This window comes from Ostrinia furnacalis, unplaced genomic scaffold, assembly GCF_004193835.3.
Source record: "Ostrinia furnacalis isolate ACB-3 unplaced genomic scaffold, ASM419383v2 OfSCF7336, whole genome shotgun sequence".
In the NCBI taxonomy this organism is placed as follows: domain Eukaryota; kingdom Metazoa; phylum Arthropoda; class Insecta; order Lepidoptera; family Crambidae; genus Ostrinia; species Ostrinia furnacalis.
The window spans coordinates 944,443-969,763 of NW_021137575.1; the positions used below are offsets into that span (position 1 = coordinate 944,443).

The following is a 25,321-nucleotide window of genomic DNA, read 5'->3' on the forward strand; positions in this document are numbered from 1 at the left end:
CCCACCACTGCAACTCCTGTGTAGCCAGGATCTACAGCTTGACCGCCACAAAAACCCAACCAATGAAGGTCAAGTTTGTCCCGGGGGAAAGTTAAACTGTCATTGGACCCGCAACGAAATTAATCAGAAGAACATAGGAGGAGTTCGAAATTAAGGTTCGACTTCCCTCCATTGCAAAGCGGATGACAGGTGACAAACAAAGGTTTAAAACCTTTAAGAAAAAAGATTATGCACCACGGACAATAAATTAAATTAAGGGGGCCTATCTTATGAGCAATTAGCAACTACCTGCCAATAATATTTTTCACAAAATCGCTTAAAAGCACGGAAATTTTTCCTTGTCGCGACAAGATCGGTGTAATAAATTGCGGAAACAGATGTATGTTGTATTGAATTAAGCATTATATCACGTTCATGTTTCCAAAGATCACACTCCCACAAGATATGATGGGCAGACTGCTCATGACTGACATCATCAGTGGAACACTCGCAAAAAGGAGACGGAACTAGTTTGAATTCGTGAAGTTTATGTTTAAAGTTGCCATGTGCTGCCACAAAGCCAGCCAGCGAGAGATGTCAGTAGCAAAACAAAGAGAAAAAAAGTGAATACGAAACGTTCTGTTTTCACATCACATAAATAATCATAATTATCCTTTGAAGTCTACATACATGTTTGTCTTGAGTTAATTGCAAAAATCAGTGGTCTTCCCCAGTTGCAAGTAATTAGATGGCCGGTATTATGCAACTCGAAATGCGAAAGTTGCGCTTTTCTCCGATACCCACTAAATGCTGTCGAGCGATTTCTCGCTGACTTGGCATGTGTGTGGTAAACGTTACGTTAACTTCACCGCCAGTGTTCTTGAATGAAGCGATGATGTGAAGTTATTAAAGATTAGATTGCTTAAAAAAGTATCAAGACGCTTAGTCTGGGATGCACCATCTTACTTTGACCGTAACTATAACGATAATCGGTGGTTTTTGTATGGAGTTTGACAGATTTTTGACGTTTGTCAAAGTTAAAGTCAGATGGTGCAACCCAGCCCTAAAATTTTATTTGATTTGTCATCATGACAGTTAAGCGATGATTAATGTCAAAAATATTTATTTATTTACTTTAATTAAAAAGACTGTAATTAATTACAATAATTTAAGTCATTAAACACAATACATCATTAGTATCTCATTAAAATTCAAACATTGAATCGAAACTAACAACGACAAATTAATGAGAAATAAAATAAAAATGGCATTTCTATGTTTTTACTAAAACACGAGCATTCAATCGCAAAAAATTAAAATAATTAATTAATATCGACACAAATTGCAATTGAATTTGGCAAAGTGAAATATTCCGTAGTAGTAGGTTAGGTAAGCCACTAGCCTATATTTCCGCGCAACATTTTGTACATAACTTTAATTTTATTTTTAACCGAGAAGAAATTAAGATGGAGTAATGACAGTCCCCAAAAGATCTTAAAATGATTACTTCTTCTTCTTAATGTCGTGTCGACAACAAACCTACTCAATGTCAGCCCAAAACTCTGCTACAAGAGTGGTTTTTACTTGAAGGCAACCACCTTTTTTATGACTCTAGCTTAAGTGACTCATTTTTGTCATCTTACTTTTAAATAACACATGTTAACTTTTAAAGAACACTTTTACTCTTTGACTTGTTTTAAGAGTAACCCTTCCAATTGCTCGTTAAAATCATTTTCTATAATCATCCGGAAAAGTTTAACCAATTTACTCAACTTGGAAAACTGTATAATAGGGTCATAAAAGTCCTTCCCGGATCAATAAGAATTCAAAGGAAAATTGCCGCACTGACAGGAAATTATAAAACTCACTTTGCATTTACGATTTACCTGACAGTAGAACACGTGGATGCTAATTTTACACCGGGGCATTGCATAAAAGATAATTCTGGCAGGTAAAAAACCTTTTTTACAGATAAAAAAATAAAGAGCATGGATGTTACAGAGCGAAGCTCTAAAGACGAGTCAATTTTATGGATACGAGGCTTTAGAATTTTAATATTTAGAACAACCCCAGTTATTACAGTTCCCACTAAGTTACTACTAAGGAAAACAACATTTAAAATCAGCAATGCCTTTAAAGAGCTTAAATTCCTAGCATATAGCATAGCATAGCATCGACGACAAAAGTCTGATCGGCACATTTTTGAATGGCAAAGACTTTTCTTTCATCTAATAAATTAATTATCACGTTATTATGATAACATGATAATGTTAATATAAACCATACAATCAAGAACATATTGTAACTGTTCTCAAGAACAGTGCTAAATAACTCATTTAGCACTTGTTACTTCATTTATGTTCGCAGTTATTTGCATATGTACGGAATCTCGAGGTGGAAACTTGTTAGCATATTATGCATATGCATTATGCATGTAAGAATTTACACCGATCGAAATGTATTTTATAATGAAGATAGTTATTTACATTTGGACATTGAAATAAAGCAGGATATTTCGCTAGAATTGTTTACTGAATACTTAACCATTATTGCATTATACAGTGTTTTTTTTTTTTGTAAGGTCTTACAAAAACGTATTGTTTTTGATCATCGTGAGCCATGTCGGGACGAAAAGCGACTTTTTAACTCAATAGTTTCTTAACTTTTGAGCCCTGTCCTGAATGATTGAAAGTTAATTGAACATGAATGTAATTGCAAAAAATCAGTTTTCGAAATGTTTTCAAAACCACAAAAAGGTTCAGCAACACCTCGGTATTGTAACACTAAACATAATAATATTTACTCGTGAACATTTCGCGTGTATAGGAGATAAAAAGATGTAAAAATGTTATATTTATCCTACCTACAAGCACCTACACGCCCAAAAAGTTTACACTGTTTCTACATCATACAAGCTTCCCAAACCCTCAAGTGCCATCATTATATCACCGCGATTAACTATAACAATTACGTTTACGTCACAATCTAACGAGCCCGGAACACCTGTCTGCGCCGGCGCGGCGCATCGAAAGCGGCCTGACCGTGAAAGCAGCGAAACAATATACCGATTCCGTGCGCGCGCACCGTTATGTAACGCATAATATTTAACTATACGTTTTAGAAAAATCACGCTTTGCGATTAATAGTCAAGTTTTAGGTTAATATTTTAATACATTTTTGGGTTGGTTTAATCACTGACGGCTCCAGAGCTGATTTTTTTGTGATGTTTGTTTACACTAGGTACGAGTAGGTATGTTTTTAAAACACAGACTTGTCAAATTAACGAAGACACAATGTTTATTTTTTTCTTCAATTCAGCATCTTTGAAATAAAAAGCCGGGCCAAATATTTAGGTATGAAATAAAACTTATGCAATACAAGGTAAATTACGTTTGAGATCGTTTACTCAAGAACATTCACTTGAGTGAAGAACCAATCCTTATACTACTACTACCTACTATAAAGTATCACCTTGAAATTGATCGCCTATGTTGTTACATAAGACCCAATAAATATTTGGCTACATTGACACACGTTGATAAATGTGCATAACATTGCTACAACTGTAGTTTTGCCGGATTTGTGAAATAGATTTTATCAAATAATTATTCACAGTATATTACCTTATTATTCTGACAATTCATGCAATAATTAAGAGATTTTTTTCCTTCAAAATTTCATCTCTGATATGGACTGGAAAGCTTCTGAATGCCAGAATGTCACAGATAACCGTAAAAACAAACAACATGCCAGAATGAGAACTCTCTCCATTACGCAAAAGTCCAAAAATGTCGTGAGAATTAAAATAATAAATCAAATTGCGATATTGATGGGTGGCAGTGAAAAACTTCTGGTCGCTGCACGTGCAGACCAACTAGCGGAATAGACGGCGTCCGAGAACTATTTGACAACACATCTGATTCATTATTTGTTGCAAAATAATGCCTATTAAAACAACATAAAGATACTACTATGAACTATCATCATCAACTTTTCAGCCATAAGATTTCCACTTCTGATAATAGGCCTACTCCAATGACCGATTGGTAGCGGCTTGCGTCCAGCGCCTTCGTGCTAACTTTTATGAGGACATTGGACTACGCGATTGTCATGTTTGAGAATTCCGTCCAGTATACCTAAATAAAATCATAGGCAGAAAATTTCTGTTACATTCTAAAATAACAGACTACATGCTGACTTCTTGACACAAATTGTGTTTTACATCATTGTCATTATCACTAGGTAATTTATTTAGTCACGATTGCAGGAGCATAACCCTCTCTAATTCAACAGAGGCAAATGGGTCTTCGCCTACTGGCCTGACCTGACAGATGTAAACCTTATGTAATATTGACCATATTTTTTTATAAGACCAGTGCAGCCTTTATGCCAGTGCAGTCATGGCATCTATAAATCTTAGTTATCTGCACACTTAGCAAATTACTTATCTAATAGGTCAAAGTTTGCTTCACTCGGTTAATTTGAATAAAAATTGCCGATCTGATGCGTGCAAGGTGAACAGGTGGAAAATTGCAAGATAACCTTTTGAGTATTGTTTACCAATAAATGATTTATTGTCTTACAACACACGTAACACAATGGGAACGCCATTGAGCTGATGCGTCAAAGGAACTTTATGCTCTAAACAATAGTGTTTTTGATAAAAATGATATTTTAGTCACGTGATTGTATTTAACGTGAAGTTTTTAAAGAAACTCTAAACAAGTTGGCTTTCATTTAATTTAATTCATAAAACACAATTATTAAATGACCATTTCACACGCATGATACCTAATTAAAAGATACATATTTTTATGGCGAGGTGTAACTTTACATAATATCTTCCAAGGATAATTTATAAAGAAAATTCAATAGAGAGAAAATGCCCAAAGAAAATCAATTCTATAGGAATTGATTTACTTTTTTCTTTTTTTTCTCAATCTTTCCATAATTTACAAACCGTAAGCTATTTTGGTAAAAAACTCTGCTATTCCAAAAATCGATATCAAGAAAAGTAAGTAGGTACTGCGAGATACGCAGCATTCCGTAGTTTATCTGGCGGCGCGCGCGCAATGCGCAGAAAGTCGCTATTTATCTTGCGCCGGTCTTCTCTTTCCGCGTTCTTATAAACAATTGCCAATGTATGGTTCGTTACTTTTTCATTTACTGTGTTTTGTGTATATTTTATGGTTACAAGCATAATGAATAATCTAGATTAGTTAATATTAGATGATATTTACCTGCAAAGCTTTTAAATTATAAATAAACTAGCTGACCCGGCGAACTTCGTACCGCCTTAGCGTAGAGATTTTCTTAATATTTTTTTCCGTAAGAACCATCCTTGGACTTCCACAAACATTAAAAAAAAAGAATTATCGAAATCGGTTCAGCCGTTCACACGTGATGCCGTGACAACGCGAAACGGGTTTCATTTTTATATATATAGATAGATAATAAATAAATATCCTTGGACATTTTACACTACGCTTCTAGTCCCAAACTAAGCAAAGCTTGTACTATGGGTACTAGACAACGGATATACCTAAACATACTTAAATACTTTTTTTTGTAAATATATACATATTATAAATAGTAACACCCAGACCCGTCACAGAAATTAAAATTCATAATTTCAATTTCTGCCCGGCCGGGAATCGAACCTGGGACCTCTCGGCATAGTAGTCCGTTTCCGAACCACTACAATTAGTATAGCCATTATTTCAAACGAACATAAAATACCAAATCAAGTTTTCAAATGCGTCTAAATGGAATTTTATAAATTATTTTGTCCATTCCATTCAATTTATAAGCTACACCTCAACACCCAATTCACAATGTAAATCAGGCAAATCTAATTTTGTAAAGTGGGTGTCGAACCAATAACATAATCACTACAAAGCAAAACATGTTTATAGCCATATTCGCCTCAGCAATCATTTTAAAAATGTTCTTGTCATCAGACATTAGGCTTCAGCCACATGATGAGTGGTTTTCTACTTTGTAAATACATAGACATTTGCACTAAATAGCACAGCTGTGAAATAGATGGATCGACGATCCCAAGATGTCAGAGACACGACATCCCCCTAATACATACAGCAGTGGATGTAACTGATCAACAATGAGGGAAATTACAAATTTCTATATCCTTTTCTATTCATCAAAATTCATTGAGCAGTTTTTTGAGTGAATTAGTAATAAATCAGATGACGGTGAAGTTCGCAGAAAGCACCTGTATTCGGGCAGAGCAGAGCCACTCGTTGTGGAAATCCATTATTAAGGACTTTGTCCAGCAGTCGACGACATTAGGTTTAAACGAACAAGTAACTAAACTAAGATCAAGGTAGCAGGAAGGTGCTGGATGCAGGCCGCTACCAACCGTGCGATGTGGAAGTCATTGGGCGAGGCCTATGTTCAGCTGTAGACGTCCTGTGGCTGAAATGATGATGATGATGATGAACAAGCAACTAATATCAATATTATCCATTCTCACAAATTTCGCGTTCACAATTAATTAAAGAAAAGTACATATTGTGAATTTCCTCCAACATAACAATATCGTAGCTACACTAGTTCTTCATCCTTGACCCGCTCGGAATGCTCGCGACAATCGCTCGTCTTGACTCAGACACACTCATCATTCTCAATCGTCTCTAGGATGTACCTAATTATTCACATATTTATTAGCAATAACAATATCGCCTAACTTCAGCATTTATTGTTGAGAAAACTTAATTTTATGAGCTGCATAAATAAGGCTTAAAATAGACTTAGGTCTTAAGTAACATTCAGATCTGACGGAGTTTGGTTCAAGAGACGTATTTTGATATAAGTAAGACGTACCTATTTGACGCATTAGATTTTTTATTTCGCATACGAATTGGTTCAAATTGAAAAGGAATCCGTAAAAGCGACGTACGCGATTTGGTATTTTATTGGAAACAAGTCTCTGAGATATTTCAATGAAGTTGTTTGTATTGTATATTTAATCTTTGAATAGATAGAATATTAAATGTGTTGAAAATATTTATCAAGTCTCTGTTTTGCCTAAGGTTAGCTGGTAGAGAATGCCACATGGCATTAAGTTCGCCTTTTGTATCGCTTTTTTGTGTGTGCAATAAGGATTTTAAATAAATACTCGTAAGTAATATTTAATTGAAATTACAACTCATAAATGGATTTGCAAAATCGAGATTGTCTTATGTGAATCAAAATCGTTGAAACATAGAAAAGTAATATTTATCACGAAACTAGACATTTAAAAATCAATAAACTGTAAAACTTTTGAAACCACCATACAACTATTACAAAACCGCGGGTCTGCCCCAAACCTACGCAGTTTCAAAATGCACCTTTCCACCAGATGTCTATCGGTCGATATTTTGAACGCATTCCGGGGGTTTCATCACACAACAGCATAAAAGCCTCAATTCGGGTCTTTTGTTCTACCGAATGCGACACACAGACGGACGTGGAATCTCTAATGTAGTTTGGAAATGAGCCTTGGCCGACATACTGCTAGTTGACGCGTCTGCGACGATTAGTATACATCAATACTTAGCTTAAAGTACCGTAAGCAAGGTGAAGCAAAGGGAGATTGATGCTTAGGACAAACTGCATTTTTTACACGTCACGATTTGCCGGTTTAGGTTGTACGGTTTAACTACTAAGCATCTGCTCATTTAATTACAGAAATTCTTTCAATAACGTAAGTTTTTATCATGAGACAGTGCCATAGATTGAAGGAAAGGAACCAACGGGACTTTTTTGAAAGGAAGGGACAAGGGATCATTGATATGGCCATAAGCCATAAAAAGCAACCAAGTTACAAATATCTTAAAAACATTTAAATGTATTTTTTTTACTTAATTATTTGAATGCCATGGCACATGACTCAAAAAATTTATTGACTTCCAAGTATCACGTTTCTTATTTTTCTTGGTAAGTAATTCAATTAATCAATACGTCCTATGTATCAAAATCTCATAATTTACAAAAACATCGCTCAAACTTACATAAGATCATTGTATGTTAATAAGTACGTCATTTATGTTTGGATCTTCTTCATATAATACACGTGGTTCCACTTCCGTAAGCAAAAGTCACTGGACCGCTGACGAATCGTCATTTTTTAACGTAAACCACTATTAATAGTTATGAAGACTTCATTTATTACATCATCTTACTTACATGAAAAAATAAAGAATTACTTTGCCCAGTTTTTTATCCGTAGTTAAATTAACCAATATTCAAGTGGTTGAGTTAACCATGGATCAAAAAACTGGCCCTTGACTAGCTCCTGATTGGACCACTGTACAGTAATTGTAAAAGACCCATTTTTAGCCCCTTTTTACACTCGAAGAATCAGAACACAGTAGGACCTATTTTTATAAACAGTTAATATGTTTGTGTTGCCAGATTCATATTGGACATATTATTATCTGTTTATTCCTTTAAAGTTCACCACTAGTTAGCGTCCAATGACCACAGTCGAAAGCAAAAGGGATCACGATCACGATCCGAGCCCAAACAAGCCTAAACATACTATTAGTATGTACTCTTATTTGCCAACAAAGGCTCAATCGATGAATGCGTATGGAGTAAAGCTTTTGTCGCTTTTTTTCGCGAAAACGCGTGTCTGAAGCTTATTGTAGTGGGATAGTGCTGTTCGTTGTTAAAAAAATAATCGATCGTGTCGATAAATTAGTAAAATCAGAAAATGTCATGTATTTTAAAGAGTATTATGAATACACGCTCAAAGGTTCAAACACGAGCGTAAATTCAAAACCGTTATTGATTGAACGACAGTTTTTAAACTAAAATAACACAGGATATAATCTATTCTTTATCGTAGATTTATAACTCATGTTCCTTTTTATAATGCCAAATAATATAAACTTGCACAAATAACAAACAATAGTAAAAAGAACATGAAAACAAGTCAACAAGAAAAACCAACAATAGTATAGTTTAACATTGTCGATAGAAAACTCAAAAGCTAATAAAACGTCACTAACGTGAGAAATACTACACAAGTATACACACGATATCTTTTGTCAAAGGATTAAAGAAATATTGCATGTCACACGCGTGTCCTTTCCAGTTAAACGCAGTTTTGACCCAATATTCATTGTATATTGTTCACAAATATCGCACACAATATTTCTTACTGTCAATATCGTGCACGACAATTTAAATACCAATTTCCACACTAGTTTGTGTATTATTGTCACGCAAATCTTTATTTGGTTATAATACGAAACGGCATACATTCCATTTCTTCTTTGTTATTATTTACACGTTTCTTTTGTCAAATGACTTTTCGTTGTAAGACTGTATAGGAATTCAATGAAATCCTTACATGAGGAAAAAACTTTTTACTTCTATTCATTGAAATGAAAACTGTTTCTCTAAAATTCTATTAGGTACTGTAATAATAGTAAAAGTCGTTAATAATCCTATTATCATTCAGATCACGTAATACTTATTAAATTTTGAAGGATTATTTATCGAAGCAGAACACATATTTGTTAATTTAATAACAGTTTCAAGGACACGAATAGCATTTATAAATAACAATAAAACTTATATCGTGTTAAAAATTTAAGAAAATAGGTACCTAGACCATTATGTTATTTTGTTTGTTTACCATGTTCGCTACACGGAGTACAGAGGACAGAACACTGGCTACACACTGGGGCATCTTATTTAGTGTTAAAAGTGTTATTTTAAAACAATCTTAAACAGCTGTTTCAATCTGATATGGAGGGTAACGGACTCATAAGAGGCACTCTCCGAGACCGATGGCAGATTGCTTGAGGAAACAGTATTGTTGTTTTCTTACTTGTAAATGTACTATGTATATCATCACGCAAAGAAATGACCGATAGGTTAATGCCAAAGATGCATAAAAATAAAATAAATACTAATTAAAAAAACAAACAGTGTCTTTCTAAATGGAGATTTTGTCAAGTGAGTGAGGTCCGGCAAGACAGTAGGTACTTGATTTTCGACTTTGTAAAGCTCAATGTGCACAATTAATTTTGAAAACATTTATGCAGAAACTGACTTATGCTTACGCTAGTCATATGTAATTTTTAAAGATCAATGATAGCAGGAAATAACTAGGTATGTACTGACATATTGACCAACTAAAGAAAACTAATTCGATAAAATCGGGCCCAAGACATATTTAGCGCTATTTTCATATCTTCAAAGACACCTAAAATAATTGAAAAATTAACCCTAAACACTATCAAAAGATGCATTTTCTGGAAAAAAATCAGTTTTTATGACGATAGTTGGTTTCCTTGACTCGTGATTTCACTAAAAATAACCGGCAATTTATGTAGCAACGTCCACAAAAAATGCAGGTATTAAGCAAAATACAACTTTAATTACAATACCCCAGTGTTTACTTGATATACTTAGTTTTATGATTTGTTTTAATAGGACATAAGACAATCGACATCAATCAGAGTATTGATTTTTGTTGCAAATTCGCCCCTATTTCAACTTTATAAGAAGAAGGTTAGCATGACATGCTGTCTGTACGTACATGCAAATATTGTATTGCGTACAACAAGTATGCACACGCCATATAATTTATGCCGGCTTCGCAAGGAAACATCTGGTACACTGAAATTTTACATGTTTTTAATGCTTTAAAAAACAGAAACGTTGTGAAACGGAACAGTGAGGATGTCTTTAAAATCATAATTTTCAATTTACTAAATACTAGTCCATTGCTGGACAAAGGCCTCCCCCAAGGTTTTTCAAAATGAACGGTCCAGCAGTGGACGTCATTTGGCTGAAACGAACGAACGAAATACTAGTCTTGTAAAGTACGATATCTCAAAAACCAACTGAATTATCTCAGTGAATCTAAAATTAATTTCACTTTTCAATTGTCTAAATCACTGAGATCATACATAATTCTTTGACAATTAATTTATTAGGCGTTTGTTTGCAAAACTAATTTCTACTGGCGCCGACGGTATACGTAAAATAGAAACAGATACGATATCTAGTTAAGAAAGTCAAGTGATAGCCAATATTTTTTATGAGAGCGAGAGAGCCAGTTTGAAGTTTTCAAGCAATTCCAGCAAATTTATTACCAAACTACCCACACAATAAAACGTAAAGAGCAGACACGACTCCGATTCGTCTAGAAATGTGTAACAATTATTTGAAGAAACCGAGAGTTTTTGCTGTTTATTCCCATGCCTCGATAAAAATTCAACAGTTTATAACTACACTAACTCTTAAAATTAAGTAATAGAGCTTAAAGTTGAGTAATGGTGTTTGTATCGTGCTCGTGTACAAACGGTTCTTCTGAACGAAAGTGACGGCAAGATAACATTAAGCCATGTGCTCTGGTTAACAATGGGATACTTAAATCAAATATGTAACCTTTGTGATTTGAGACAATTACTACGTAATACGAATCTCCTTGGAAACTTTTTCTTTAATTATATTAATAAACTGAAGAGTCAGGTCTGTTTAAGAATTCCCTCGCTATTTGTCCACTGAAAATACTCGTAATAAACTGGCAATTAATTGAAAACGTGTAATTGTAACTGCACACGAGTATAGCGCACGCACGTCTGCGGATATAAAGAAAACGAAGCTAAACTACTGATTTACAATGACATTTGTATCGGTTATGACGAATTCTTCAAAACATCTCAATAAACTTCCTTCAGATGTTGGAACTCATGCGAGACATTGAGGCTTAATATAAGTATGATATTATGTTTTGATTAAGTATTACTTATTGTTATGATGATCATTTATCTACTTTAATTTTAAGGTGTGGATTCTAAAAAAATATCTATGCTTATTTAAATCTTTAAGTACCTAAATGTTATGATGATAATTCAAGGTTTTTCAGAAAGAAAATATTATAAACGGCGAAAATCATTTTTTACAGATACCTCCAAAACAGTTGAATTTACACCTTACTTATACCACAAAATATAATGTTCATTAATGTGGGTAGTTGTACAAATTAAATTATAAAAATGTTATAGGTACCGCACTGAGAATTAACGAAAAAACCTGTAAAACATACATACATAAAGTCCTTGCAATCTTCCTGAAAGACTACTTATCATTTGAAACTAAATCTTTGCATACCTGTCGAATAGTTCCACTTTCATTAAAATGTATTGAAACAGTTATTACTGTTTCGAAAGCGCGCGCATTTACGCTCGCGCGCATGGTGCGGGTGTTGTAACGTTGCGCTTGTATCACTCGGCGCTGTAATAAGTAGTGTCCGACCGAATATGGATTTTCAGCCGAAAACGGAAACGAAAACGAAGCTTCGGCTGCAGTCTCATTTTCGGCCGAAAACGAAAACGAAAACGAAAATGACCTTCAACTGTCAAATTTCAATCTGTGATCAAATATCTTGTAAACAATATGAAACTTCCTATGTAAAAACTTTGAAAACCGTTAATGTTTTGACCAAAAACATAATGACGTTTGACAGTTGATTTTGATAAGGATTGATTAAAGAAAACCGGCATTAAAACACTAAAAATTTAAGACATTATTATGAATTCTTAGTAGAATATTATTTCCGGTGTATATTGGAATATTGGGAAGTGAAGAAGAAATAAAGGGTTTCAACTTCAAAAATGAACATAAATACATTTTATGAATGAAATGGAAACTGGAGTTAAGATTTAATTTTTTTATAGGCAATGTCGTTTAAATGATGCCCGTTTTACTCTAGCCACTCTCACTCTTACATTCGCAACTATACGAGAGCAAATCGCGCTAATAATTTTCTTGCAAATTCACGGCGGATATTTTCTTACAGAACCTGAATTATTTAAGGATTGTTTGCTGTAAACTTTTGACTTGAGATATCTCCACAAGAAAAAGTCGCATGGTGTGAGAAAAAAAAATAGTCCTCAATGTCTCCATCGAGGTCCTCTCCGTGTGTGGTGAGACACCTTCTTGCTGAAATAGAGTTCCGTAGTTGTCCGGGATGCAGTTGCAGTTGTGGTATCAGACATTCATCGATCATTCGACAATACAATTGACTTGTTGATTTATGCAAATTCCGCATAATTTCGTCTTGAACTTGGGCCACGTTCGGCGTCGCTGCTGATTTTGATGGGTTTGGAGGAATCCTGTGGACGACTTCTTTCTTGCTTAAACTTTTGCACTCACGATGAGGTAAGTTGTGTGCTTGGGCCATCATTCAATCGCTGAATATTGAAATGAGTACAAAAAGCGCGACGCACTCGATCTATGATTCGTCGCATTTCAAATACTTATTGCTCACTGCGAACGCTCTGTAGGCTTCCGACCAGTGACTCATGGCGCATTTCAAATCCGCATTAGAATCTATTTTGAAACAATTAAATTTAATGAAAACTCTTTGGTTTTATTTATATTAAATTTTGAACTTGGAAAATTCTCGCTGGACACTCTTTACAACGTAACCTCACTTCACAACTTCAAAAGAAAGAGTGTGACAATGACAATACCGCGTCCGTTCAAGTCTGATTGGAACCATGAGTGCACCAGATTCACTCCCGAAGATATCGGAACGATAAACGTCACCATCTTATTCACGTATTTCTGATATTCGGTTTGGCCGAAGCTTCGGCTGGTTTTTGGCCGAAAACGAAAATATGGCCGAATGTCCATTTTTTGGCCGAAAATGGCCGAAAACGAAAACGAAAACGAATATTCGGTCGGTCACTAGTAATAAGGCGATAGCAGGAAATTAACCTGCGCTGCCCTTGATCTATAAACGAAAGTGTAACTGCTTATTTAGAGCTAAAGTATTTATGTAACCTTTTTAACGGTGGCATTTTTGTTTCGGAACCTCAAGAGACTTAAATAAAGTTAAAAGACTTTTGGCAAATAAATGTTGAGGAAGAACAAAAAAAATTGTCATGTACCTGTCAATTTTAAAATTTGTCAAAGTCAATGAAACTCGAAACGAGGAAGTCTTGGAATGAATAGGCAATGCCTGTCAGGCATTTATTTATAAATTCTTGCATTTTTGTCTTTGTGATCAAGCAATGTAATCATCGCCAATGTTAATTGTTACATTTACAACACGTTTCCTCATGTGAAAAAAAGTGTTAATTGATTATTTCATCACGTCACTGTTTGTTAAATAACATAAGTGAATTGAAACTAATTGAATCAACAAACGAAATCGAACAGCAAATAAACAAGAATCGATCGAATCGATTTTTCTCAACGAATCCCTGCGCAACTTGTCAATCAGAGCGAGTAAAAGTTTCTCAGTGATCGATGTTGGATATTTATTTCAAACATTACATAAAACGCGAATGACTTCACAATTTGTGCATTGTTTGCAATATTTATTTAGCTAAGGGCTGATTTTTCAATCGTCGGATAACTTTTATCTGAAGAATAAACTTGTCATTTTGACATATTTTCCATACTGAAGCTGTCAATGTACCAAACTTATTCTTCAGTTAAAAGTTATCCAACGATTGAAAAATCGGCCCTAAGAAAACAATTCGCATTATTTGATAGTTGTCAATTATTATAATAATTGACAACGGTTGACCGTGACTTTAAAATATTCGTATTTTGCTGATACATATTTTATTGGCTGTCGTTTTTAATTGATTTTACCTTCAGTAATTCGCATCAAATAGCTCGCAAACCTTTTAATTTGCTTCAATAAAAACGTTACCAATTTGAAATAAAAAATTTGCAAACTACCGCCAAATTTGAAAATCACGAAATCTCCTTAAAATCGAAAGTATACTTCACTAGCATCATTCCAATCCAAAAAACCATCAAAACCCTCACCTGTAACAATCGCGAAAGCAACGAGCGCGGTCGCGCTAAAAGACTTCATCGTGTATTCGTGCATAACACCACTTCACAGCACTATCACCACCGCATGGCACATCGACGCGCTTAGCCGAGCGCGCGCACTGGAGTGAGCGCCGCTCTGCGCGCGCGCACCTCGCCGCCTTGGGGGGGCGAAGGCTGCGGCTTGATGCAATTTTGATACGATTGTCAGCCGATAAAGGAATTCTATGTAGGACATACCCTAGGTTATATGGGCTTATCTAATATTGTGTAAGTGCTATATTATGAGCTATTACACGAAGTAACTTATCTATTAACTCGATGTTTTGCACGCATAGATTTCGATGAAATTCCTATAGGTTGGCAGCTTTTTTGGATATTTTGAATTTGAAGCTCTTAATGTTATCAAATTACGAAACTGAAAGCTTTAAATTAAAATACAATGTAATGACTTTTATAAATAAAAATACTCGTATGTGTTTATTGCCTTTGTGCTATTTTGATAAGTCAAGTTTTTGAGTCAGTATTTGTCGTAGTAACATCAATTTACCTGCGGCTTGATGCAATTTTGATACGATTGTCAGCCGAAAAAGGAATTCTATGTAGGACATGCATACCCTAGGTTATATGGGCTTATCTAATATTGTGTAAGTGCTATATTATGGGCTATTACACGAAGTAACTTATTAATAACATGTGTTCGAGTTTTGGGGGGCGAAGGCTGCGGCTTGATGCAATTTTGATACGATTGTCAGCCGATAAAGGAATTCTATGTAGGACATGCATACCCTAGGTTATAGCGGCTTATCTAATATTGTGTAAGTGCTATATTATGGGCTTTTACACGAAGTAACTTATTAATGACATGTGTTCGAGTTTTGGGGGGTGAAGGCTGCGGCTTAATGCAATTTTGATACGATTGTCAGCCGATAAAGGAATTCTATGTAGGACATACCCTAGGTTATAGCGGCTTATCTAATATTGTGTAAGTGCTATATTATGGGCTTTTACACGAAGTAACTTATTAATAAGCTGTGCTATTACGCTCGAGTTTTGCCCGCTTAGATTTCGATGAAATTCTTGTAAGTTGGCAGCTTTTTTGGATATTTTGAATTTGATGCTTTTAATGTTATCAAATTATGAAACTTAAATTAAAGATTTCAGTTTAAAGTAATTTACCGACAAAGATACACTCTCGTATTTATTGCCTTTGTGCTATTTTTATAAGCTTAACTTTGCTAATTTTCCGTCAAAATAAGTCAAGTAGATTTGCGTGAGTTGATTAGTCTATCCTCACAAAGTTTCGCGTTTAGTTATAACTATTAAGTATATGATGTAAAGATAGAAATTATTATACAGATGAGATCAGCATGACCGCCAATCGAAATAGATGTAGGTTTTGAATAAGTACTTGCACTTCAGGACTAAAATATGACCTAGACTTTCAATTTCATCCTACAATGTCTTGACTCATATTACTTAGAACTTAATACATTTCTACCAAGATTAACTGCTTTAACCTTCACATGACAATGTTGGATTTTATTGTAGATCTCTTACGCTGGAAATATAATGTCAGTGGAAAGATCCAAGGACTGCACCTTTTGCTTTTCATCTTTTTTGGGTAAGCAGAAAAAACCTATCTATTTTTCTTTGTAGAACCTGAAAAGATATTAAAACGTTAAACGACTTTTCAAATCCTCCCTACTTTCTATCAAAACCCGTTCAGCTATTTTGTTGTACTCGAGAGACATTACAGTTCAGGGTTTCGGACGAGATTTGCATTTTAAAACAGTGTGAAGTTTAATTGCATATTATAAGGTGTTACTTAAACACTCGTATGATTAGTGTTACGACCGGATGAACGGGGTTTCACACTTGTCGCCGATATAAAATTATGAGTAAGAAAGCTTAACAAGGTGTTTGTTAATTATAATAAAAATGGCGTGAACATAGAAGTATGTATGTAGCTTGTACAGTCACGGAATGAAAAGGTTCGTCAGTTTTCAAATTGATTCCTTCAACGAATCGCGAGCACTTATTACCTTTTGAAACTATGTTACAGAATAATCTCGAGTTAGAGAAAATAATCTTTAACTGTTCGTCAGTAAAGTTCAAAATTATTCAGATCAAAGTTGTTTGACGATTTATCTTGTCAAGAAGATTATTATGATTGATAAAGTAAAACCTTCTTGTTGGTTCAACCTGCCATTATTATTCCTATTAAATAAAAAAACTTGTCAATTGGTCAATGTCATCATTGCATTGCACTGATGGGATAGAAAAATAAACAAGCAAAACCTTATTCGTTAGCAAACGTCATATTTATTTAAATGTTAGCAGCACTGTTTCTTGCACTGTTATGTTGGCAGGTTTGACTCTTACAGTACCTAGTGCAAGCGAAAACCGACACTAAGGTGACGAACCTTTTCATTCCGCGACTGTACAATCGACAGTACATTAAGCTGTTTACGATGTGATACTTTATAATGTTATTATGAGAGGGGCGGATATTATTTGCAATAAAAATATTGAAAAGATGTGCGATGAGCTGTATTTACGAGCATTTAATAGTATTTCATACATTTATGACACAAAACTGTGGAAAATAAGTAGTAAAAATAATAAAACTCCTTAAAATAATTCATTTTCGGCTTAGTTTTTGATAAAATTATAACATTTTACACCATCTTCAATAAAATGTTAATAAATCATTCATTAGAACATGATTTCCAAACACCGGACTTCAATTACACCAATCTACGTCCATAATAATAAATCATTAATACCCATAAATTATTCAATCACCCACGTCTTTAATTCAACCGTAATTTGAATCACTTTGCGGACCACATGGATGGTTTTGTTAGGCTTTGTCTTGAAAAATTTCATGTTAACATAACAATGGAATGCCAACCAGGTGTCCTTTCGCTCATGAACACCTCCTAAGGTTACGGAAGCAGTAGAAATGTCAGGGATCTGAGGCGGACACTGGCCACTAGAGTGACCAGGTGTCCGGCTGTCTTGGCAGGTTCCGTATTATATGGCCTAAGATAATTTTGATCCATAAACTCCTTATGGATACACATCCCAGACATTTAATTGTTGAACATTTGAATGAATTGAACACATGAGTTTATTTGTTGTTGTTCTTATTTATTCAACAACAACATTAATTTTTCTTAAATATTCCACGCATTTTGTAACGAAATACGAACAAATCAGAATTTTTTAGCATTTTGAAAATGCTTTTGACTTTTTTACATGAATAGGTGTTTATTTAATCGAATTTGAATAAGTAATCATCAATGTCTTTGTTTTAACTAACAAACAAACTGTTCTTGTCTATAATCGCAAATCTATAAAAGCAAACGAACATTCTGTCCTACTTTTTTTCAAAGCCTGGCCACACTACCGGGCACTCACCTCAAGGACGCCGATACTTATGATAATTACACTGCACCCTTCCGCGATGGTATCAGAACGATACTGGCAGGGTTACACCGGCCATTACAACGCTTTGTTCTACATTACTGTTGATAGCTTTGACGTATGCGTGTCAGATGTCAAGATCTCATTGTGTGTAATGAGATATGCAAAAAAATTGCAATGAATGAGTTGAGATATTTAAGGCGAGTTGAGAGTTCGTGATATAACAAGGACTGCACTTGAGGCGACAATTACAGAACAGAGTCGGCAGAATAGCAATGAAAAGGCGAGTTAAGATATATGTACTTTAATATAGTACGAGAAAATATAACAAGCTCGATGATCTTGAGGCAACAATCACAGAACAGAGTCGGTATTTCGGCCGCTGGACTATTATGTCAAACTCACTTCTAACACAAACGTACTTGAACGGGTTAAAGGGAATGTTATTTCAAATTCAAATTATTTATTAGAGAGCATGTACATAGGTAGGCTCGTTTTTTCCGGCGTTTCTTCTCAGCACTTGCCATATGTTTGTCTCGAAGCGCTGGTAGGGCCCAAAAGATAAGGAGACATGTAAAGTGCCCCATAAGGGCTACCTTTTTTTTTATTATTTTCTATTGACGTTCATAAGTGCCACTTGTGGTCTAAACTGAATAAATATTTTTGATTTTGAATTTTTGATTTTGGGGCTCTTTATACGCGTCCGGTACGAGACATTTGAGAACGGTCAGAAATGAGGAGATCCGCAGGAGAACCAAAGTGACCGACACAGCTCGCAGAATTGCTAAAATCAAGTGGCAGTGGGCGGGGCACATAGCTCGTAGAGACGATGGCCGTTGGGGCAGAAAAGTTCTCGAGTAGCGACCACGGGCTGGAAGACGTAGCGTGGGCAGGCCTCCTACGAGGTGGACCGACGATCTGGTGAAGATCGCGGGAAGAGCCTGGATGCGGGCAGCGCAGGACCGTTCATTGTGGAAAACCTTGGAGGAGGCCTTTGTCCAGCAGTGGACGTCATTTGGCTGAAACAAACGAACGAACGAGACAACAACCACAACAGGGCAGATATGTACCATCCTAGACTGCATCCCACTTAACATCAGGTGCGATTGTGGTCAAATACCTGCCTTGTTATGCATAAAAAAAAACATATCGATATTGGTATACCACAAATTACTAATAGTATTTGCAGAAATAAAAATAAATAGTACTTTGTTTTAAATAAGTAATATCTAAAAGTGGACAGCTAATTTAATCAAACAACTGTATTAATGCAAACTATTAACATAATTGGAATGGTACAAACGATCTTTGTAACTCTGCGTAAAGTATAATGTTAGCCTTCAGCGAATTGCCAATTGGTTCATAATAAATAATGTCGAAACTTGTCATCGGGTTAAAGTTCACTTAAAGACGAAATCGGAGATAAATGTGTTTATGAAAAACCAAAACAAACAGAGACAGATTAAATATAGCATCATATTGATGCAGCAGATTAGAAGTAATGTGACGTCACTGTATATCGGACTTTTTAGCGAATATTATACGAGTATATTCGTACATATCATGTCCTTTTCTTTCGTTCGTTTTAGCCAAATGACGTCCATGTCCATTGCCCACATCCTTTTACAGATTTGCACTCTTCGGGAAAGACAGGATATTAGATAGTGCCAGGGAATGCCAGACAAGTAACAATTAATATTAAGATTTAGACTCCGCAAAGGCGGAATAAAGATCCGAAACTATCCGAAACTTTTGAATCGGTTTCGGTTACGGATATTTTTTTATTTCGGATATCCGATGGTTACGGTTACGGATATCCATAACATACCTGTTTCAAAATACATAAATACTAAATATACATTTGAATCTCACTAAGTATAAACATATGCCTATGAAACAAAATTAATCTGCAAATGAAAGATTATGTAACAACGCACTCGTGTTATTACGATTTAAACATACGTATTGGTTCCGAGCCGCCTGACAGGTCAGCTGTCGGCCGCTTCATAATTGAACATATTTCATATTTCGACAGCTACATTGGGCGAACTTTTATTTTAATGTTGGCACCATTCATCGTCACGGTGAAAACTTGGTTGAAACTAAACGTATATTAATCAGAATGATGACAAATTACCCATTTGAAAAGATACTTCAAAAGGCATAGCTGTGAGATTGATGTTTGATTTTGTAAAGTAAAAGTACTCAAACATCTTGCTTTGATTAACTTATTAATTGGATATTATATTCGATCATATAATTACTTTCTTAAAGATTATCCTATTGCGTTGATGTCTTTTGAAGGAAAATGCGCGTGAGCAGCTTTTTGTACTATTATTCCATTTAGTATGTTTTATCAAACCTTAGTGACTTAAAGCAATAACGTCAAAATATCAGTCAACACTGAATTATGTACGTAATTGAAAGTTTGTGCGTAATATTCAGAAATAAGATAAATAATAAAAACTATTTTTTGTGCGTTGATGTCTTTTATATGAAGATGCGCCCGCGCCGTTTCCTTCGTAGCGTCGTAGCCTACGTAATGTTTTGTTACTTTTTGTATAACTCTGTATAGCATATTGATATTCCATGCAGTAAATGTTAACAAAGGCTGCAGGGCGTAGCGTAGTGAAAGGCGAATATAATGGAATTTGACTTGTATATATTAATAATGTATTTTTATTTTATTTTTTGTAATTTACATTGTAAAAAAATATTTAAAATTAAGAAAGAATTATAAATAAAGAAATAATAATAATAAAATCTATATCGATGAACGTTATAAAAATCTTAAGCAATACATATGAGTAAGTACCAATTACTTAATAATATGTATAAAAATTACAGAATCTTTTAGCTCGTAGAAACTACCTATACCTAGTCCCATTGAAGAAAGTTATTTGCCAGTTTTTTTTTTTAAATAATCTAGATTTAAATAACATTTTCTCTTGAGGAAGGGGGAGGTTAGAAACACAAGAATCCATAATTGGGTATTTATTATGAAATTAATGATACAACTGTACAAGCCATTTGGAAATCCACACGGCGAAGTGACGGGTAGAAACTAGTTTACAAAAGTATTATAAAATCAATTTACCTTTATTATCATTACTAGCTGTGCCCACGACTTCGTACGCGTGAAGACCCGTTTTTGCAACATTTTTCATTGTTGCTCTGCTCCTATTAATCGTAGCGTGATGTTGTATAGCCTAAAGCCTTCCTCAATAAATGGGCTATCTAACACTGAAAGGATTTTTCAAATCGGACCGTTAGTTCCTGAGATTCAAGTAAACAAACAAACAAACAAACTCTACAGCTTTATAATATTAGTATAGATTACGTCCAATTCAAATCACAAAACAAACCTAAAGCCGTTCACGTTGAGTAAGTAACTTATAAATTAACAACTAATTAACCGGTAGCCGAACTAGTTCACAAACTGCTTATTACTCTTCTTATTACGCCGGGTGCAATTGTAATAATGGCAAATAATGGTTTCTGCCCACTTATTCGAATATTTAGTTCCAACTGCGAATTCGTTGGGTAACAGAGAAGTTATGAAGACTTGTCCTTTTAGTAAGAAGGTCTGAATCTTGCTATTAAACTTATTAATCTTGACATCTTTATGGATAAGAATATTGGACGTTAATTGAAATTTTATTTAAAAGAAATTGATTGAGACTGTTTCAATACTAAGATTCTAGTTTCACTATTCAGGGTGGAGAAATATAGTACTAAATCACTTTGAATATTTTCCCAATTTGTTAAGGGCATGTTTGAAACTTTTTGAAGTAAAGTTTGTTTATTTTAGAACGTAATCTCTATAAAAAACTAGAGTTGATTTCTGGAAATGTTGGCTTTATTTTTTTTTTTAATTTGGGCATTTCGAATGGCTATATTTTATTGTGACAGACCTAAATTGCAGGCCCGCGGGCAAAATCTATAACTCATATGAAATAGGTATTCATTTAGCTATTACTTTATGTAAGAGTTTTGTTTGATTTACCTTCTTTAATGACTGTAAATATACTGTTATTGTGGCAGTTGAAGGCGATTATCGATATATTTACGATCATCAGCGAAACTAATACAAGATTGTATTAGAAATGAAAAGCAAATGCTTACACATGTCCAATTACATAAGAACAATGTATTAACTGTTTTAGAACATAATCAACTAATTGTTTACCGGTGAGCACTTACAGCGTTGTTTTTTTTAAAGATTATTAGTAATTTGTTATTGCACAACTTACTAATACTCTCGTTAGCCCCTCGTACTAAGCTAAATATGCTTGTATCGCGAGTGAGCTCACCACAATAGTCGAGCGTCGGCGGGACCGTATCCGCGTTTCCCGGACCACGAGTCGGCTAGTCCGACCCAGTGGCTTTAATACTTACGCGTTTTACAATCGGGGACATCTATACTTATAATAAATCTGTATCGAAGTCAATTCTGTACATGAAATATATTTTCAAAATAACTATCAGGGGGGATTAGTGATCGATAATGATGCCAAAAAATGCAATCAGTAAAATATTTGTCTGTCTGTATGTTCCTTATAGAAACAAAAACCACTCTACGGATTTTAACGAAACTTGGTACAATTATTCTTCATACTCCTAGGCAGGTTACAGTATACTTAGGAATTCCCACAGGAACGGGAATTAGCGGGAAAACCCTTTTGTATGAAAAATCTTAAAGCTTAGTTACAACAGGATATTGCAAAATTCCCATGGGAACGGGAGTTAGCAGGAAAAAACATTTGTATGAAAAAATCTAAACCGCATAAGATAGATGAAGGGGGTAAAACGGGATCCATGCGTACGAAGTCGCGGGCGGCCGCTAGTTATACATATAAGTCGGTCGTGTAACAACCATTTCACGAAAATAAAAATAATTTGACATCCCAATGATAAGGGATTTATTTGGTTAATGCTTTTCTATTCTATTGGTCAATGATGAAAGTGTCGCACTGGCTGAATCGAGATCCAAGGAACGTGAGTTCGAGTACTGCCGCTGCTGGACTATTGTGGTGAACCCACTTGTAACACAAACAGACGATTAGCTTACCACGAAGGTTTTTATCAGACTATTAAAATGCTAATGTTTTCTTTCGTTCGTTTCAGCCAAATGACGTCTACTACTAAACTAATGCCTTCCCCAAACTGCAGCCCGCATCCAGATACGTCCCGCGACCTTCACTAGACCGTCGATCCAGTAATGATGACTTTTTTTAAGCGACCATCGCCTAATAGTGACGGAACCCCGCCTCCTGTCGGAGGTTTCCGGCTACTGGGACCGAAATTAACTAGGACCGCGGTCCCAGTCGTTGGATCTATAAAAATTTAATGATTGAATGAAACCTCGCTGTCTGAACCATTGTGGTGAATTCTTAAAAAAAACACATGCGTATCGGAATTCGAATGTTTTAGCAATACGTATTGACAATAGTGACCCTTGCTGGACATTGATTGAAAGCGGCTGCTTGAAGCAATGCAGCGCTGCAGTAATGATGGCGTTGCGCAAGCGGCGAAATGCGCGAAGTGGGCCGCGAACGCTTTCGAGCGCCCGCGCCCGCCACCCGACGTAAGAGGGTGGCGAAAGATCTACATACCGAATTCGATGTGTTACACTTAAATAAACAGTATACAAAATAAGCCGATGGACTAGTGGTTAGCGTAGGCTACGCCAGCGGTCGCGGTTTGATTCCCTGTACAATACAAAAATTCGTGTGCATCTGTTTGTACTATAGTCTTGTTGTTTCTATGTAACTACAAGTATCTGATAAGTTCAACAAAAATACTTTTGAAGACCATTATAGTATGAATTTACACATAAAAGTAAGTATATAATTTATCTGGTCTGGGACTAAAAGGCACAATATAAAATGGCCACGGATATTTATTTAATTTATTAGACAATGCCAGATATTGCAAGACCCTTTTTCTTAAGTATTTCATCTCTCATTCAGTGTTTAAAAATAAATAGTGCTATAGCAATTATTAGATTACCCAATTTAATCACAACAATCGTATTTGAATGCATTATAATAATTCGCAAATGGTATTGCTTTAATTACATAAACACGTACGAAATAAAATTACGAAACGTGTGTAATAAGAAATCGATGCACTAAATGGTCATTATCTTTGTAATCAATCAGATTGAATTAAAACAAACAATCAGACAAACAAAACTTGGCACATAGACTGATTAATTTCATTTATTCATTATCATCAGCCGCAGGACGTCCGCTGAAAAAGCCTTCATCTATATATATGTCACCGTAAGATTATAAACATCGTTTGATTACAATCTATCTCGTGAGATTGTAAACTGTCGAAAAATTGTGAACCGTAACATATGATTGCAATTTAACGCATTATTTTTCGCTTTATTGTAATCTATCGATGGGAAGCGGTCAAATTGTGATCTCAGACGCTGATTGGTTGAACGTTATGTGCCCCCCGCCGCCCCGGCACTCGCCATATTTGTTTGTTATTTGGTTTGTTGTTAAATGTAAACTATGTGTTTTTGTGATTATAAATTAATTTCGTGTTAAAAATAACATACCTATCTAGAATTAGTTATGAAAAATTATTGTGGACGTAAAAAATTCTGTGATAAACCAACGAATAAGTGCTAGTTTCCGAACATAACGTAAATTACATAAATTTTTCGTGTTTTAATATTTGTATGCGTGTGAACTTAAGTGATCTCATTGAATACCTACTATTTGCCATGTCGGATATTGAGCCTGGTCAACAAAATACCTCTGAAAAAACAGGTATTGTTAATCCGAACGAATTTACTATAGAGTTACAAAAATGTTACAGTGGGCATAATGAAAATACACTCAGCGGCACGGAATTTGGCCCAAGCCTAAACATCCAGATATAAGGCCAAATAGGTGTTGTATACCTAAGTTTCGTGTGACATGTTAACAGAACATTTGTTTTTGTTAATTTAAGAGGCTAGATTAATAAAAAAATGCGTCTGTTTAACTTTTTTGACTCTAGAAACGCATTTCGTTGTTGGAGCGTAAAGAGTACGGGTAAGTTTAAATTCGATATTAAATATTGTAAGGNA

The 25,321-nt window shown here is 35.0% G+C and overlaps 1 protein-coding gene across 1 annotated transcript in view; it reads right to left on the bottom strand.

Moving 5' to 3' along the window:
* Cda5 (Chitin deacetylase-like 5) overlaps positions 1-14,941 on the bottom strand; it is a 138,272-nt gene extending 123,331 nt beyond the window's left edge. Inside the window, exon 1 of the mRNA XM_028319821.1 lies at positions 14,794-14,941. Within this exon, the coding sequence (XP_028175622.1) occupies positions 14,794-14,857 (64 nt within the window). The 5' untranslated portion in view covers positions 14,858-14,941. The remainder of the gene's footprint in view (positions 1-14,793) is intronic.
* Between the last annotated feature and the right edge of the window lie 10,380 nt (positions 14,942-25,321).